The sequence below is a fragment of the Myotis davidii genome, unplaced genomic scaffold, assembly GCF_000327345.1.
Source record: "Myotis davidii unplaced genomic scaffold, ASM32734v1 scaffold217, whole genome shotgun sequence".
NCBI lineage: Eukaryota > Metazoa > Chordata > Mammalia > Chiroptera > Vespertilionidae > Myotis > Myotis davidii.
In genome coordinates, this window is record NW_006290034.1 from 3,968,706 (window position 1) to 3,987,873 (window position 19,168).

A 19,168-nucleotide genomic window follows, 5' to 3' on the forward strand; every position below is an offset into this window, starting at 1 on the left:
TTTTTTTTCAGAGTTATTATCTTTATGACTAAATGCAACTGAACAAAAAGATGCTAAATTCTCCCAACCTCATGGGCATCTCTAAAGGGACAGGCTAGTGTGAACAAAGCCAGTTTTCACTCCAGCTCACAAAAGCTGAGAAATGTACAAGCAATTGATATATATGAATGTATGTGTGTGTGTATATATATGTGTGTGTGTGTGTGTGTGTGTGTATAATATTTTTTTTTCCCTTTGAGTGAAAGTAAAGGTTTATTACAGAAAAGCTCCCTGCTACAGGGAGGGGACCCACACAAGTTGCTGGAACAGTTCTTTTGTCTAGGGGTCAATATGTGCCCTGCTAACTTCCCATTAGTTGTTTCGAAAAATTTGGCCCTAGCAACATTCATACATTTTAGACTTCAGGATTCCTGAGTTCCTGCTCATTTTACCCACCCTGTGTGTTCACCCTGGGATGGAGGCCCTTTGTTCTCACAATTTTATAAGGGACAGGGTGTGGCTGACCCACTGGTTTCTGCTACGAATCCCTAACTGCTGTTAGGGAAGAGGGGCCAGGACCACTCTGCTTCTGACTGGGAAGGGGCCTTGTTGATGGCAACAGTTGTTAGGGCTCCATCGGAGGTGGGCGATCTAGGGGACCACAGACCATAGGGGCTATCATTCGGGGTTCCATTTTCATGACCACTTGCAGCTTGATGGATTCGTTCAGTAGGATCTCGCTGGGGCCTCCAAAGATGATATCCAACATTTCTGTTTGGGGCCGAGTCTGTTGTCTCATGAAATGGAAGAATGAGTTCATGGACAAAGATATGAGAGAAAATATAGGTTTCTTTCAGCAAAGCTCCATGCTGCAGGGAGGGACCCAAGTGGGTTGCCAGGCAGGCACTGGGAGATTTCTAGGGGCTCTTTGCCAAGAGATAAAAGGCTTACAGGTAGCTTCCATGTCTTGGTGGTAAAAGTGCTCATTTCCCCCATTGTTCTGGGAGATTTTCTAGCCCTCCCACATGTGAGACATGCTTCAGGCCAGCTCCTTGCTCTCAGTTTGGTGAAGATGGAAATAAAGTTTTTGAAGCGAAAACCTGTAACTCCCCCAGAACACACACACACACACACACACACACACACACACACACACACACATCACACACATGTCTTGGTGACATGCAGGAGTTTGATCCTTCCTTTTGAAATTCCCCCCCTAGTGGGAATGATTTCTCTGGTCTGATCACTTCATCACAGCAGCTGAGTCAAGGTGACCCATAGCCCACCCATTTGCTTTATGTTGCATCCAACCTCCAAACTATCAGCCTTTCCTGTAGTTGGCAATTCATTGATTCAAGAGCAGTAACTCTTCTTATTATTGTTTCTACAGGGGTGTTGGTGCCAGAAGAAGAGAATGATTGACGGGACACAGACACCAGTGAGAGACACTCACCCTCTTGCTTCCGATATTGACACCTGAGTGTGTCCCAGCAGCCCTGGTGAGCCGCGAACACCTGGGATCTCCAAGGGTGATCGGATGCTCAGCCAGAAGGCCACCCCTTTGCTGAATCACGATCCGCAACCAGACATCTTTTACAAAAATCAACTGGAACCCATCGAGTAGATATGTTCTAGGACAACAACAAGCCCACAGGCTGCTGTTAAGCCCACTGCACCAGTATGTTAGCTTTCCACCAAAGTCCTCCAGATCCCTGAGTGCGCCCAGTATCTCAACCCTTCACGGTCAGTTTTGGCATCGACTTTGAGGTCTCATCCTCTTTTTCTTTTTATATCCGGCCCTACCTACATGGAGACATCCATGTGTGTGTAAAATAGACACAGGCCACAGATAAGCCAACCCCACGCCAATTCCCGCCAAGATTGCCAAGAATTTAGAGATGTATTTGTCAAGATTCCTGTCCATTCACGCCCTCTGGGTTACAGTGTCATCGGTGATGCAGCCCTACCCCCTGGTGTGGGGACATTACGATGTGTGCAAGACCCAGATCTACACGGAAGAAGGCAAAGTGTGGGATTACATGGCCTGTCAGCCGGAATCCACGGACATGACCAAGTACCTGAAAGTGAAGCTGGACCCTCCCGACATCACGTGCGGAGACCCTCCCGAGACGTTCTGCGCAATGGTGAGTGAGGCCACCCCTTCGAATAGAAGGTTTCCTAGTCAGTGGGGGCTTGTGGTGCGTGACTACCAATGTGGTGAGTCAAAGACTCAACCCATTGATAAGCTGGATCTGTTCGGGGGGGACCATTAGGGCAGCAGGCTCGCTGCATCCCAGTGCAGGCTAGTCCCGTCTGGGACCACCAGTGACAGTGTGCTGGAGCCTCTGGACCTGACCTTCCGCTTTCCAGAGGTTTCACGGAGACAAGGTCAGTCTACACAAGTTGTCAAAGGACACATCCAGCTGCAGTTGAGTTTCGGATTGGAGGGGGGATCTGATCAGGCTGTATGTGGTGCGATAGGGTCCAGAGAAAACCTATGGTCAAACCACCCTCCACCACAGAGGTACCTCCCTGTGGGGACTTCAGGCCAGTCCCAGCTTTCACAACTCGAGGCTAGAGTGGGTGTCATGGTTTTCCTCCTCAGGAAACTGCTGGGATGTGGAACTCTTTAGTTAGGAGACCAGAGAGAAGAGAAGCAGGGGCAGAGAGAGGGGCTAATGTGTTGTGGGAGCTTTGCCAGCGGCATCTTTTATTATTATTATTATTATTATTATTACCTTTTTATTGTTGAAAGTGTTACATAAGTCCTCCTTTTTCTCCCATTAACCTCTTCCAGCCCACTCCTGTCACCACCCCTCCCCCTCAGGCCCTCACCACCCCATTGCCTGTGTCCACGGGTTATGCATATATGCATACAAGTTCAGTGGTTGATCTCTTCCCACCCACCCTCCCTGCCTTCCCTCTGAGGTTCAAGAGTCTGTTCATGCTTCTATGTCTCTGGGTCTATTTTTGATCATCAGTTTATTTTGTTCATTAGATTCCACCTCTGAGTGAGATCATGTGATACTTACCTTACCATTTGTAACAGCATGGATGGACCCGGAGAGTATTACGCTGAGTGAAATAAGCCAGTCAGAGGAGTCTCACTTGTCAGTTCCTGCAGCCCCTTGTCTTCAGGGGCTGCGGTTTGCCATGGGTGTTTTAGAGTTGGACGTTGGGATGTAGGGAATATATTTGCTGAAGGTACAGCAAGTCCTCACTTAACTTTGTTGCTAGGTTCTGCGACTTTAAGAGACACAACGTGTAACAAACCCAGGTGTCCCGCAGGCTAATTGGTAGAAACAAGAGTCACATTCCGCCAACATTATAAGTTGACAGCTTTGGATGAAACCATGCTACTGGGGGAGCTCCCGGGCTGTCGTTTGGATAAGCAGAGTCACGGAGTTCATTGTTTTCATGGTGGGTAGGACACCTTTTCTGGGCGGGAAGGGAAATGCTATGGGAAAGGTAACGCTGGAGTGTGATATACTGAAATTTCACAGGGACACTGCTGGCAGCACACCTCTAAGGTGTGAGTAGGAGAGTTTGGTGATGGCAGTGATGTACGAGAATGTGCTAAGGAATTCAGGCAGCCTGTTCCTTCGGTGGAGGCCATTGCTTTTGTGTCATAGGTGGTCTTATTCCATCCAGGGACTGCGATCCCATTTTTCACGGAGCAGATAGAAGCGTATGGCAGATTTTAATAGTATTCTTACCTGGCTTTATTATCCGGAACCTGGCCGGGCATTTTCAGGAGAGTGAAACGATTCATCAAAGGAGCATCTGTTAACAGTCCCCGGTTAGCATAAGATCATCCCAGACCTAGCACCTGGAGAAGAGGTTTTGCAACAGGACACGATTATGAGCCATAAAGAGTGTTTGCACCTAAAAGCTAAGGGCTTGCCATTTTTCAGAAGTGCCTTTGGGGACTGGTTTGAATTATCACCTAAACCTGATTCTGTGAGGAGTGAGAGAAAGAGCTTGGCGATTAGGTGTCAAGATGACTAAAGTCCCCCAGGAAGACTAAGTATTTCAAAGGGAGGGCCTGGCTCCCTGGGAGGCGGGCAGGCATGCGCTTTGCAAAGAAGTCTCCCCTTGGGTACCAGAGGCCACCAGGAGAGGAGTTCATTCAAACAGATTTGCAAAACTACAGTAAGTCTGTGAAAAGGGCAGGCGAGTGGTGGGCTTTATGTAAGGCCTTTAATCATCTCTCAGGAAAGGTCACTAATCTGTGGGGAAATGGCATGCAGGTAATAGGTTGTATGATCTTTTACTCCTTACAGAACAGAGGAGTTCCGGGCCAGTTCTTCATATTATTATTTTTTATTTTTTAATAATTTTTTTTATTGATTTCAGAGAGAGGAAGGGTGAGGGAAGGAGAGATAGGAACATCAATGATGAGAGAGAATCATTGATCACCCGTCTTCTGCACACCCCCTTCTGGGGATTGAGCCCACAACCCCTGACCAGGAATAGAACAGTGACCTCCTGGTTCATAGGTCGACTCTCCACCACTCAGCCATACCGGCCAGGCTCTTCATGTTACTAAGAACACTCTAGCGCTGAATATAACACTCTGCCCTTGTAACAACATGCCACTTCTGGACGTGCTCAGGAATTTGCACATCTCAGTAAAATAACGCATCTCCTTGTTCAGAGAGTATTTCCACTTGCATGGGCCCTGAGTGATGTGTCCAGTGGGTTGTTTGATGTGCGGCTTCCCCATCTCAGCCTCTGGCCAGAGAATGCCTGCTCAGCCCTGTTCCTGTCCCTGTGCCCAAAGGTGTGCTTGGGGGTCTGCCGCACGCCCCTTCCCCCCATCACGGGTGGGAAAGGGGGCGTTACAGAACTTCTCTCCCTGCCTTCCACCGGGACATGGTCTACGGCAGTGGTCGGCAAACTGCGGCTCACAAGCCACATGCGGCTCTTTCACAAAATACTGACTTCTGCGCATGGGCTACGAAGTTTCAATTGCACTGTACGCGCGCACCCACATGTATTTTGTGGGAGAGCCACACTCAAGGGGCCAAAGAGCCGCATGTGGCTCGCGAGCTGCAGTTTGCCGACCACGGGTCTATGGCCCTAAAGGAGCCAGTGCCTACCAGCCTACTGGCTAAGGGATGTCGGAGACCAAAGGGGAAAACAGAATTCAAATGATGCCCCTGAACTTCATCCCCTGGACTCGCCTGTGTGCTCTGTGTGCTCACATGAAACCCCACAGGACAGTCTTTTGAAAAGGCCACATTGCACTCGGTGCCACTGCATGGACGCCTTGGTGGGTTTCCAATTGTTAGTGAGCCCAATCGATTTCCAAGGGAGAGTGCAAGGCGTGTGAGACGGTACCCATCGGGGCTGCGTTTAGACTCCTTAATATGCATATGATTGGCATAACGGATGTAATCACCCATCCTGTGAATGCAGACTTTGGGACTGTGTGTGTGCCTGTGGTAGGCCAAGCCAGTGACAATGGCCCAGTGTAGAAACGCGTTCTCTGGACAGGTCTGGGCTCCCCCCCGAGGCGGTCAGGCTGCCTCCGGATGCTGTCATCTCAGACCCGCTGAGGGCTCCTTAGCCCCAGGTCTGATGGACTCCGGAGTCATTTGTGTCTCGACTGTCATGCTCTCCCCTCCTTGACACACGCATCCTACCTGCTCCCTCCGAGTCATTATGGCCCATTACATCAGGGGACCTGCCACCTGCGCACAGGCCCGCTTAGCCCTTATATGCAAATGTTTGCTGCAAAACGGTTTCAGCAGTCACCTGCTTAGCCGGTGACACCCTGATTAGCTGTGACCACAGCGGTGCTGAGCACCGAGGGGACGTTCGGTCAGAGAAGTGCCCTAGCGTTCCCATGGCCCATTTATTTTCTGTGAGGCTCAAGTTCACTGGCAATGCATTAAGGGTCTGTGCACCTGCTGTTTGCACTTGCTTCGTCGTCCTGTGTCATCCATGAATACCACACTTACTTTAGAGGGGACATTTAAGAAGAAAGGGACCATGTCAAATTCTATTGGACAACAGATCTCTGCCTATTAGCCTGGCTGACCTACTTAATAGCTCTTCGGTGTCTGGTGATTTTAAGTTGTTGTATATTTATAAGACCAGCATTTTAAACATTACTTTTATGGTAGAATTCTGCCATTTCTACTCAGGATAATGGAATAGGGGGATATACATAGATAGAGGTATAAACGAATATACAGGGTGTCCCCCAAAATGTACACACACTTCACAGCTGATAGCTCAGTTGGTGTTGCTTTCATTTTGGATTTAACCCATTGGAATGAATGATTATTCAAAATGTGTATCGTTTCTTGGAACACCCTATATGTACGAATTGTGCCTGTTGAGGTCATACATTTTCTTTTTAATTTACTATTACACATTTCTTTTAAGTTGGTGGTGGCTAAAAAATAGCTGTTTCTGTTCAGGGGGAAGGATCTGAAGGCAGAAGAGGGTTGAGTGTCCTGTCTCGGGCTGGGCTACCCTGTTGGTCTGGGTCACAGCCTTCTCTGAGCCACGTCCAAGCTTCAGGGGGCGCACCTCCGGCCGTGGCCATTCCTTCTGTGTGCATAAAGAGCAAAAGGCATGCCTGAACCTGGGAGCCAAGCTGAGGGACAACTCGGAGCTGTTCTTTGTGCTGGGACAGATGTAGCTGCCAGAGCAGCACACCACAGCCCTGTGACTGACAAGCACACAGGCCGGATGATCTGCACTGACCAGCCTGCAGCTCATTCCTGGATAAGTTCAACAGAGGCTTTGAAAGGAGGGCTGCAGGCGGAAGGAGGCATGGGCATCCGTGCAGTCTACGGCTCAGAAGTGCTGAGGCCTGGAGAAACGGGGGCCCTTGGGTGCGGCGATGGATTTCGGAGCCAATCAAAACCAAATTAGGAAACAAAAGATTATTAAGAAGTCTTCTGTGCGTGTAATTTTGGCATAATATTATGAGGTGGACATTAAGCGTCCCCCTTGGAGGCGCTAGGCATCATTAATGTAGCATGCCTTTAATTACACGGAGGCTCAGATTACTAAAAAAATGCAGAAAAGAAAGTTCTCGGAGGGGTAGTTAGCAATGCCCTCATTATGTTTACTGAAATAATGAAAAGAAGGGGTATAATTTTTCTAAATAAAATGTCAGGATTTGAAATGGAAATGGATTTTCTTTAGGAAATTTACTAATGGGGACCTTGATAGGCATTTGTTCAAGTGCCATTGCAGGTCTATTAGCGATCCTTTTATATTGTGCCGTTTCTATATAGACTCCTATTAAGAAGGGGAGAAAAAAACTTTAATTATTGTAAGCATGGTGAATAGGGCCTATTTCATTACGTGTAAATGGGATTTATGAAAGTGGTGGCAAGCCTTCGAGTTTTATGATTCTGAAGGAACCCGGTGGGATGAGGGAGTGGGGACATGGGAGTCTCAGGGGCCTCCATAACTTACATTTATGACTTGACATCAGCTCAGGAAAGCCATCTGGTGGCTATCAGGTGGCCTTTGAGAAGTTAATTTGATAAACTCGGTTACATTTTCAATGACAAGGCATTAATATCAATTTTCCCAAAACGGGGAAATGACATTGACTTATATAATAATCGAATAATCTTAAAAATGCACTCCGTCCGCATGAAACATAATTCAATAAATGAATGAAGTTTTAATAACAGCGACATATTTCATTCGAACTGATTTATCCCTTAATTATGCCAGAATGGAATTTTTAAAAACCTTCAGTTCCTTCATTATTAACACTCCATTGTTATTAGTTCATTATTTAGACTTTTTTCTTAGAAAAGTTTAATTCGTGTTTGCAGCGAATTAAGTTCCATGGAGATCAATCTTTCTGATTTATCACTATCTGAAGCATTTCCTCGGTGAGGAGCCTGCAGCAGCGCCTTAGTCTCTATTGAATCAAGTACAAAGGGCCCCACCTGATCTTTAACTGGGTGTGTGCAACCTTCCTTCCCGTTACTTCCCATCAGGACCCTATGGCATGTCTAGGGGACTTAGGCCGGCGATGTGATTGGAAGGGGACCATTGGGTTTAGCTTGAAGCTGCATTGGCATAACAATATGTGGTTTCTGGGAAAGGCCTTGGGAGCTGATAAAGATTATGGCTGTGCTGCCCTGGCTGGTGTGGCTCAGTTGGTTGGGCATCATCCCATGCACCAAGAGGTTGCCGGTTCGATTCCTGGTCAGAGCACATGCCCAGGTTGTGGGCTTGATCCCCCAGTAGGGGCGTGCAGGAGGCAGCCCATAGATGTTGTGCTGTCACATGGGTAGTTCTCTCTTCTCCCTTCTTCTCTCTCTCAAAAAATCAATTAACTATTAAAAAAAGAAAGCTAATGGCTGTGCTAACAAAACCTGGAGCAGCCCATGTGATCCCTTGTTCCCAGACAGTGTTCTTGATGTGCACAAGTGCCCTTGTCTCTTCCGGTTGGGCTCATGCCCCACAGATACTATTCCAGACAACTGCATGCACAGTGATGTGCACAGAGCCTGTAGCACATGCAAAACCTGGCGGCGGTGGTGAGAATCCAAGTCCAATGAAGTCACAGGAAGTACAGGAGAGTCGGAAGCAAAATGAATACAAAACAGTGTGTGCCTGAGGGTGGAGGGGAAGGAAGACCAGCGTTCAGAATCTAAAGACGAAGCATCATTTTGCTGCATAACAAAGGGCCACTTGGGAAATACTCTCTGGTAGTCAAGTTTCTTACGTTAAACAGTGTTGAAAAAGACAACAGGGTGGGCAGGACACAGCATTTAAATGACAGCGAAATGGCCTGTTTAATGGTAGAATGACTTCTTATATCTGGCAGGATCGAAGAGGAGCAAAAAATCATAGAGCCTGATTAGTTATATATGTGTATATTTTCTTAATGTAGGACATGCTGGAGTATGCTGAGTAGATAAACTCTTTCACTAGATCGCTACTCTTTAAGTGAGATAATATGCGACAAAGCATACCGCATACATCCGGGTGTAACTTGCTCTTTTTATCTCAACATTCCGTTTTGGAGACACGCTGTGATGTAGGTCTCTGATGCAGAGAAGACAGCCGAGACTAAACCTTATGTTGCTCCTCTACCTCTGAGCACGTATCACACTCCCAGGCAACAAACAAATAATAACATGTTTTTAATTGAGCAGGTGATTGAACACAGTATTGATTTTCCAGAGTGTGTTCCCTTCCCGAGAACTGTGGTCAGGAATCTAAGCTTGTTGGTTTCCTCTGTCCGTGAAGGGACAGCTAGAAACACGTAGCTACGCACGGGGGCAGCTTGGGAGGATGTTCCCCAAAGACAGAGGGGAGAGGCAGGTACGCCAAGCTCCGGCACTGTGAGCAGGTAGGAGGGATTCCCTTCTTTTCTAAGGGGAGGCTTTAAAAATACTTGTCCATCCGCGACAGCACGGATGGATCTTGAGGCTATCACGTTAAGCAAAATGAATCAGAAAGAAAAAGTCAAGAGCCATATGATTTCACTCATATGTGGGATATTAAACTGAAAGTTACAAGTGAACAAACAAGAAACCAGTCCCCATAGACACAGACAACAGTATGATGGTTATTCGAGGGAAGGCGGTGGCGGGTAGGAAAGGGTAAAGGGGGGGCAAATACATGGTGACAGAAGACCTGACTTGGGGTGGTGGGTGATATACAGATGATGTATTATCGAATCAGTCTTTGGGAGCAGTTGCGCACTGAAAAACATGTCGAAACTAGATGCTGTTTATGAACCTATATATGTGAAAGTAGTACATGTGTTTTAACAGTGTGCAACCTGTCTACAGCAGCAGGTGCGGCATCTGCCTGCGTCGGCTTTAATGCACCAGCCCAGGGGGCAGGCTGGTGTTCAGGTGCCGTGTTTAGATTTCCGAACTCCTTTCCTCGCCAGAGGAGAACATGAAGAAGGCTGTTTCACACGCATGATGACCGAAAAGGACTTAGAGGTTGGCAGCTTGTGTCTTCCCATCTTTCTGGGAGCAGAGACATTCACAGTGTCCATCCTGTGAACATTAGCGATGTGAGTTGAGGAAGACACCACAATCGGTGTTCACCCTTGACCTACCTTGTCACTGATGTCGAGACATGACATGGAGGATTGAGCTGCATGCGGCTTCGGGACAAACAAACAGCTTCGGGAACCCCTCTGGTTCCAGGGGTGGGTGTCCCGAGAGGCCCAGCAGCTGGCATGGTCATCACTGAACAGATTTCTCACCCTCACCGGGAACTTCCTGTTTCATTCCTGTTGCTCCCTTTCCTTATTGGAAAAGGTAAACTGAGGAAATCTAATTCACTCCCAGGCAGCTCTCTCCAGGGAGAGGACAGGCCTGTGTGTGTGGCCAGCACAAGGATCAGAAGGGGGTGAGTGTGCGACGTAGAAACTGAGCTGGTAGCCGGTGAGTTCACTGGAGGTGGGTGATGCCTGGAGCTCTCTCACCGATGCCTCCTCCGTGTGGTGCAGAGTGGTGCTCTGTGCCCCATCCCCAACCCCCACGGGGGTGGCAGCCTCAATAGTGCGGAGCAAGTGGGAAGCGGAACTCACTGCGTGTTGTTGAATTGAACTTGGGCTGTACTTTTTAAAACTATATTTTTACTGATTTCAGAAAGGAAGGCGAGGGAGAGAGAGATAGAAATGTCAATAATGAGAGAATCATTGATTGGCTGCCTCCTTCTCACCCCCAACTGGGGATTAAACCCACAACCCGGGCATGTGCCCTTGACTGGAATTGAACCTGGGACCCTTCAGTCCACAGGCCAATGCTCTCTATCCATTGAGCCAAACCAGCCAGGGCAGGCAGTATTTTTTACAAAGCATATTTGTAGCTGATTGGTCTTCTCAAGACCAAGCTTGCATGGCGCCATGCACCGTACTAAGTGCTTGGCCTTCGTTGGTTGATCTAATCCTCGGTCCTGTCATGATCCTATTTAATGAGGGGCGAAGCAATGGCGGCATGAGATGAAGTAACTAGGGGGAACAGGCTGTAAACCGGTCTGACACGCGCGTCCCTCTGCGGTAAACTCTCCCCTAATTCAATTTGTTGCATGTGGGATAAAACCATCGCAAGAAAACCTTTAAAAAGTCACAGTTATGATTTGGACTCTGAGCTGCAACGCTGTGATTTTGTTATTTAAAAGCCTTTTATCTGAAATAACTCCGGGAAATTGGATTCTGTAAACAGAGGGCCGGGAATGTAGGGAATCCACATTATGTGATGAATCTTCATTCCGGGAGAAGAGAGCCAATCAGCAGTGTTTGTTTCCACTCCCGCTTTCTTTCCCATTAACGTGCTCATATAAATGGAAATAAGCTGTGAGAAATCACAGAGACCGGAATGCATATTGTGTTCACCAGCGCAAGCCAGAATAGCGAGTCAACGACTGTTGGCTAGTTAAAAAAAAAAAAAATATGGCCCTAACAGGTTTGGCTCAGTGGATAGAGTGTCGGCCTGTGGACTGAAGGGTCCCACGTTCGATTCCAGTCAAGGGCATGTACCTACCTTGGTTGTGGGCACATCCCCAGTAGGAGGTGTGCAGAAGGCAGCTGATCGATGTTTCTCTCTCATCGATGTTTCTAACTCTCTATCCCTCTCTCTTCCTCTCTGTAAAAAATCAATGAAATATATTTTAAAAAATTATGTTCCTGTGGGGAGGTGCTGCAAAAAGTCATTAGTGGGATACTTGCGATTTTTTTTAGTTTTCCCATATCAATAACCACTGTAAGCCATACAGCCACCTGCCCCCAGCGGTCTCCCCTGGGAGGGCCAGTGGGCATTTTTAACTTATCACATTTATTATGAAACTCTTTCATTTCTTTGCCTCAAATCTTAGTCTTTTTCATTTCTGTAAACATTCGTTTATATTTACTTAGCTGCTCAAGATGAAAAATCTAGGAATTCTCTGTAACTCTCTTTAATTAAATCTCACTCATCTCTGTTTTAATTATTTAATAGTAAGTCACTTGGAAATTGTTTGAGCATCACTAATAAAAACTCATCGCGGTGAACCAACAGGAAGAAACGCGGAATCCAGAGAAGGCGATCTTGAGCTAAAACAGAAGCGAACTGCTTGGACTAGCCCTTCGCACGGAGGGCGACACATTTTAAGAGCGGCCTCCTGCATCTGGCCACCTGGATTGAAAGACAGGCTTTGACCTGCACAACTTCCACAAAAGCCTCAGCTTTCCAAATTGCCTTTGGTATTTCGTTGTATGTAATTCCCCTCCCCGCAAACCGCTGTCTTCCTTACCGGACTATGACAGTCTCCCGATGGCGCTTACAAACCGGAGTCTCCTTGCTTACTTTGCAGGATGACACCGAAATATTGCCTCATCCATCAGCGGAGGGGCTCGGCCCTGTGATGGGAACCTGCGGGTGCTGAGTAGCTGGGATAACTTTAGACGGGGAGGGGTGTGTTCCGTTCCTATGAAAACCACAGCCAGACGCCACCCTGTCCATTGAGACCGACAGGGTAGGGAGAGCAGTACACATCGTGTACACTGGCTTGTTACTTCGGGGCAAATTAGGACTGTTTTAGGAGTAGCAACACTAAGGCATCCACCTCTTCATACCCTCCTCAAAAAGGGCCAATTCATCGCCCCTTCTTGGTAGGAAATTTCCAGGATACTGGGACTGGGGTCGTCAGAAGTGGATTTGTCTAACTGGGAAAGGGCACGCCTTTAGGGGTATGAGATTTGGATTCCAACAAATTGGAAGGTTGGAGTTCCAGCCTAAGTTATGTCACTTCTTTCCTCCCAGGAAAAATAAGGCACTGCTACCCCGGCACAGGGCCTGGCCCCCAGGCAGTGCTCAGTGGATAGGAATCGCCTTCATCCCTGTGAACATCATCTTCGTTGCTAGGAAGTTGAAGTCCTTCTGAGTCTCAAGTTCTGCTTTGAAGGGACCCTCTTCATGTTTTCCCTTTAGTTGTCGGTTCTGTGGACTGTCTGCCCCTCCCTAATAGCTAATGACTAAGTGCTGAGGAGGCTCTGGCTTCAAGCCAGCATTTAACATCAAAATCATCCCACAATGGCTGTTTTAAAGGAAATGAAATGTCTTCTAAATAGCACAGGATTGAAATGATTCGTGGCCACAGTGGCATTTGCACCGAGATGATAATGCGCGGGTCAGTGTTTCGACAGCTGCACGACAACAACATCTTCACTCCAGAACAAATGGTTACAAAATGAATACCTATACGAAAATGAGTAAAAGCTCATTTTGTTAATAAAATATCGTAACGGGCCCCATGGCTTGGTTCTCGTGGAGGCTTAGAAGTGGGAGGGAAGTTCAAGTGTGGGAAATGGGAAGGCTGGGTCTGAAACAGAGTTCTCTGGCCGCGATGTTACCCCTTTTCTCAAAGGCATCAGGGCTTCTGATCGCACAGCAGAGCCCTGCAGGTGAACCCTCCCATCCACAGGCCTGATTCGCTCCCATCGCATTTTTTCGTTCGCGTGATATTTGGATACAGTGTGTTCCATGAAGGCAACACACAAGTTGCCTCCTCAGGGCGACTGAGAGAGTTAGCAAGAGACTCTGCTTCCATCCCAGAAGGGTAGCCTTGCGTCAGAGCTGGGAGAGGAGACAGCAGGCTGGATCCCTTCACACAGCGATCCCCCTGGTACTTCCAATACCCAGCTGGCACTGTGCATAATTATTACAGCATTATTGACTGTATTCCCTGTGCTGTGCTGTACGTCCTGTGACTCTTCTGTAACTGCCAGTCTATCCTTCTCAATCCCTTCGCCTTTCTCTCTCACTCTTCCTAACCCCCTGCCCCCTTGGCAACCATCAGTCTACTCTCTGTATCTGTGAGTCTGTTTCTGTTTTGTCTGGTCCTTTATTTTGTTCTTTAGATTCCACATGTAAATAAGATCTGTCAGTACATGTCTTTCTCGATGGGCTTATTTCCCTTAGCATAATGCCCTCCAGGCCCAGCCACGCTGTTGAAAGTGGTAAGATTCATTCTTTTGTATGGCTGAGTACTAGTCCACTGTGTCTAGCCCCACAGCTTTTTCAATGCAATTTTGAAAAAAGAAACAAGATTTCTTAGACGGCAACTGCCCAGCCATGGTTGGAAGCTGCCCTTCACTATACAGGAGGCACTCCAGCGGGGAATTATCGGTCACCTGTCTGCCTCCCGGGCTGAGGAGGAGCTGCTGGAGGAGCTGCTGGAGGAGCTGCCAGAGGCAGGGGCGGAGCCTTGTCCGCTGTTACATCCCCAGCAGCTCGTGTCACACCTGACACACAGTGAGCCCTTGGTGCACAGTGTGGAGTGAAGGGTCCTTCTAGAAGTCCGCTTTCCTGCATCTCTGCTGTCTCCACTCTTGCTTTCTTATTTGCACAACCGTCCCTCACTGACCTCTCCTGCCACCTGAGTTCTCCTTCGCACTGTCCCTGCCATCATCTGTGATATCAGAGTAACCGCGGGCAGAACCTGGCGGAAGGGGACCCTGGGGGTGGTTCCTGGGAGTATGTAGTCCTTTAACTTGGTGGTGCTCCCTCGGTGAGCCCAGTTCCGTGGGGGCTTGTGTAATGCCTCGCGCCATGGAGCCCTGCTCTGCGAGCTCCATGGGAGGGAGCATGCCCAGCGAGCCCCGGCCCTCAGGGAGCTTAGTAAAGTAAACTGTGTACACAGAGGAGGAAACTGCTCACTGCCGGCGCTCCGGAGGCAGAGACGGGGCGCGGAGGGCAGGGAGTCACTGCAAACTCAGAGGACCGGCCGATGGTGGTGCCGCTGGAGCGGCCTTTGAGCTGAGCTCTGGGGGAAGAGGGAACTGCCCCGAGATGCAGGAAGAAAGACAAGGACGCCCCAGCTTAAGGGGCCAAGAGAAGCCTCGTCTTTCACTTTCTTTAGAAAAGAATTCCCTCTGGGGGACCCAGCTCAGCCGTCATCAGTGTGATGACTGTGCCCTCGTGGGTTCATCTGAATTCTGCTCAGCTGTCTGTTCCCCGGAACATCACTTCTCACAGGCCTCGTCTCCCATCGCCGCCCCAGCCATCAGTAAGCATAGCATTGGGGGAAGGTCCTTGGGAAAAGGCAGAGGTCTGTGTAGGTGGGGGAAGGGCTGTGTGAAGGTACTGTGCTTCTCATTACCTCTTTGCTTGCAAGCTCGGTGACCACCGGCCACGGGCCCTTAACAGATGACCTGGACAGTCAGTAAACACGTGTTGAGTCCTCCCCGAGCAATGTGGACGAGTTCCCTATTTCAGCCTTGCGTGTCCCAGTGCCTCTGGCGTGGTTTTTGTGAAGATTGACCGAAATAACTAACTTGGAAACATACAAAGTTCAGAACAAGAAAGAAAAGTCATTCCATACCTACCAGGCCCTTGGTTTGAGCAGGCCAGGAGCTTTGCCCGAGAGATGCGAATTGCATAGCTGAGGCCTGCGCACAACAGGTGAGTGGAGGTTGAATCGCTGCTCCGCCCATTCAGCATCATGAGCTCCCATTTCAGAAGATTGTCCAGGGAGATGCTGATGGCAGTCATTCCCAGGAGCTGTCCCTGAATGTTTATGATGAAGTAGTTGCTAATCTGTGAAATGAGGCACCTTGTCCAGGAGTGTCTTCTGCTGAGATGCAGATCTTACTATTTTTCTTTTTAATATTCTGGAGATTTTTTTCTCTGTCTCCGTAGAAATGTGCAATATCTTTCACTTGACAGCATCCTTCTGGTTTGTGCCAGCTCGTGGGCATCTCTGCTCCCTGGAGGAGACTAGAAGGGGAATGACTTTGGGGTGACATTTGCGAAGGTCAACAAAATAAGCCCGGTAGTAAATCTATTTTAAAATAATTGTCTTTTGAATCGCATCCAGGACGAACACAAAAACTTTGTTTTCATGTCTATGGCAATGACTTTGATCTCTCTGCTGTTTGGCTGAATCCTCCAATCTCAGAACAGGTCTGTCTGTCTCTAGACCAGGGGTGGGGAACCTTCCTTCTGCCAAGGGCCATGTGGATATTTATAACATCATTCCAGGGCCATAGGGAATTATCAGCTTAAAAGTTAGCCTGCTAGAGTTGGTCAAACATTTAATGAACTCACCCCTCATGCTTGGGCAAGGCCAGACCGAATGATTTCAGGGGCCTTATATGGCCCTGGGGCCGGGTGTTCCCCACCCCTGCTCTAGACCTTAGAGGGCTGACTCAGAGAAACCACCAGCAACAAAATCTACAGCAATATCGTGAGGTTATTGGATATTTTCTGTGATTGCATGACATTCTAGAAAATGGATCAAATTGACCCATTTCAGATATGCACAATGAAATTTGCCAAAACCATCACTAAATCCACTAAGGGCTGGCTAGCCTACTTTTCCTACCCAAACTGTACCTAAATTTATTGGTACAGTGACAATAAAACTAGCCGTTTCTAACAGTTACCCTACGCATGAATCACTCGGCTCTGTAGTCTATGTATCAAACTCCATTTTCTTTTTGTTTGCTTATTTGTTTTAAAATTACTTTTATTTTTCCCATCACCATTTAGCCCCTCTACGCCCCCTCCCACCTCCACCCATCCCTGTCAGGCCCTGCAATCACTCTCTTAAACTCTGTTTCTTGAGTGTAACATAAAGAGTGGCAAGAAATGTTTTTAAAAGAGCGGCAAGAAAGTATTTCAGCGCTTCTTTTTGTGTGTGTGTTAATCTTCCCCTGAAGACATTTTTCCATTGACTTTTAGAGAGAGTGGAAGGGAGAGGGAGAGGCAGAGAAACATTGATGTGAGAGACACATCAATTGGTGGCCATGGAGCCTGTGACTGAGGTACATGCCCTTGACTAGAATGGAACCTGGGACCCTTCAGGGCGCAGGCTGACACTCTCAGGCTGATGCTCTATCCACTGAGCCAAACCAGCTAGGGCTAAATTTCTTTAGTGAATGGTTGGTTTATCTTTGCCTAAATCAAGCCCTGTCCATTGTTTCAGAGCTGCCTGATGCATGGTGGGAACTGTCCTTCAGCTAAGGAAATCCTATGGCTGTACATCACCAGGAAGAAGACACGCTCCTAACTGAGCAGGAATCCAGATAGATTTGGATAGAAAGTGCCAGTTCTGCCCGACTGGCCCTTGCCAAGCTGTGAGGCAGCAACCCTTCCATCTGCTGCTTACTCATCCCCAGCCTTCACAGCTCTTCTTCCAGCTCCCACCCTCTCGGGGGCTCCAGCAGGAGGAGGGGACCTCTAATGGTGAAGGCCTTGGTAGGAATCGTGTATGCTGTGACCTCTTCCGTAGATATCTGCGGTTTTATAGCCTCTCACAAAGGAGTGAATGGCTACCTGATGATGCAAGTTTAAATGGTGAGTTACCTGTATGAGAACAAGGCATACTTTCTATGTTCTGTTGTCTCTGATACAACACCCAGGCCACCTTGCAGCCTGCTGTATCATATATGGTTCTACCAGAGAAGCAGCAATGGCAGGAGATGTATATTAAGAGATGTATGTCATGGAAGTGGCTTCTGCGATTATGGATTCTGGCTAGGCAGGTCCAAACTGGTAAGGGGGACTGTCCAGGGCAGGCTGGATCCCTTAGGCATGATCTCAAGCTGCTCTCCACAGAACTTCTTTAGGGAAGCCTTGGCTCTGCTCTTGAGACCTTTCCCCTGACTAAGTAAGGCCCACCCAAATTACCCAGGAGAAGCTTTCTTACTTAAGAGTCAACTGATTATGGACTTTAATCACATCTGTAAAATACCTACACAGCAACACCTAGATTAGTGTTTGAGTATCGAATGGCTGTAGCCAAGTGAGTTGATGCACCAAAAAGACCATCGTATCTGTTCTTTGCAAAGTCTAAGAAAACCATTTTCAAAATGGATTAGCCATTTAGGTTTTTTATGTAAAGGTTTAGTTTCAGACCCCGAGGGAGTGAAACTGAAAGTGTGTTGGAGCCAAAGGAAGACGAATAAATTATTTCTGTTTTTCTTGGGCCATGTCTATGTCATACTTCAAAATTAAAGGGGTTGACAAGTGTTGGTACCCAGGAAATATTTTATTTATCTTTGTGATCTGCTGGTGGATGATGATTTCATAGGATAATTATAATTAGCAGTCTTAATGAATGACAAATCAACCAATTATAGGCAAAAAAAATGATCGTTACTGATGTTACTACCAAAAACTAATTATTTAAGTGGCAGCTATAGTATCATTAAGGTTAATGGCCAGATGCACACTGAACATAATTATTGATGCTGATAATCAAAACCAGTGGCAAATGAATTAATTGGATGTGACATTTGGTATCATTTATGTTTTGTGTTTAAAGCAACTCTTATATAGGTCCGGTTTAGAAAATGGATTATAATTTATCAGGTTACCATTGCTGACTCCCACATCCAATTCAGGCAACCATTTTTCACATTAAAGATTATATGTAGGCCCGTAATTCCCTTTTCTATTTTTTGAATTCCTTAATAAGAACAGGAGATTAATAATGGGACCCTTATTACGTACGTGTCACAATGTACTAATATTTAGTGCCCCGACCCCCATTTTAATAAGACACAGTTTCACTGTGTTGGAATCTAACCCTTACTATGTCATGAAAACAGGCCCATGGCCTTATTTTGTCAGTTCCAAACCAGATACATTTTTTTTTTTTGCATGACATTTTCTGTATTTCAAGTCAATACCCAACTCTGTGCCCTTTTTAATATTTAAAAATATGAATGGCTGAGTTATTGATGCTTCAAAATGTCCAGCAACAATTTTTATTTTTTTCGTATTGTGTATGTGCTTAACTACAACACATCCTCATGTCCTCTCTGCCTCCGCACCAGCTCCGAGCTCCGAGCTCAGGGCGTCGATGCCTTCCATCTCTCAGCAAAGCCTTGTCCCGCCCCTGCTGTCTTACCCCCTCAAAGCCACGGTCGGCGACTCTGGAAACATTTTTAAAATCTGGGAATAAGGATTTTCTTCCCTCAAGGTCTTTGTCAAAGACGCTGGGTTCTTCTGTTGTGTCGGTGGCTTGCGGTGATGGTCGGACACCGAGTGTCCCAGCCCCGGGCTCAGGGTCACCCTGGCTGTCCGGAGCCACATCTCATGGGGCTCTGGACTGTGTCGTCTTCTTGTTCACTTTCTTAGTTCTTTGCTTCTCATCCCCCTCCTTCTTCTCTGACCTTTTTGAGAAGGTTTTCTGTCCTTCTGTAGAAACCATAAGCCTTTTTTAAGGGTAAAGCTTCCCTGAC

At 47.4% G+C, this 19,168-nt stretch overlaps 1 protein-coding gene across 1 annotated transcript in view; it reads left to right on the forward strand.

Moving 5' to 3' along the window:
* The first annotated feature begins 1,374 nt into the window (after window positions 1-1,374).
* The window catches only part of NTNG1 (netrin G1), a 191,581-nt gene continuing 173,787 nt past the window's right edge, over window positions 1,375-19,168 (forward strand). The window contains exon 1 of the mRNA XM_006763114.2: window positions 1,375-2,126. Within this exon, the coding sequence (XP_006763177.1) occupies window positions 1,881-2,126 (246 nt within the window). The 5' untranslated portion in view covers window positions 1,375-1,880. The remainder of the gene's footprint in view (window positions 2,127-19,168) is intronic.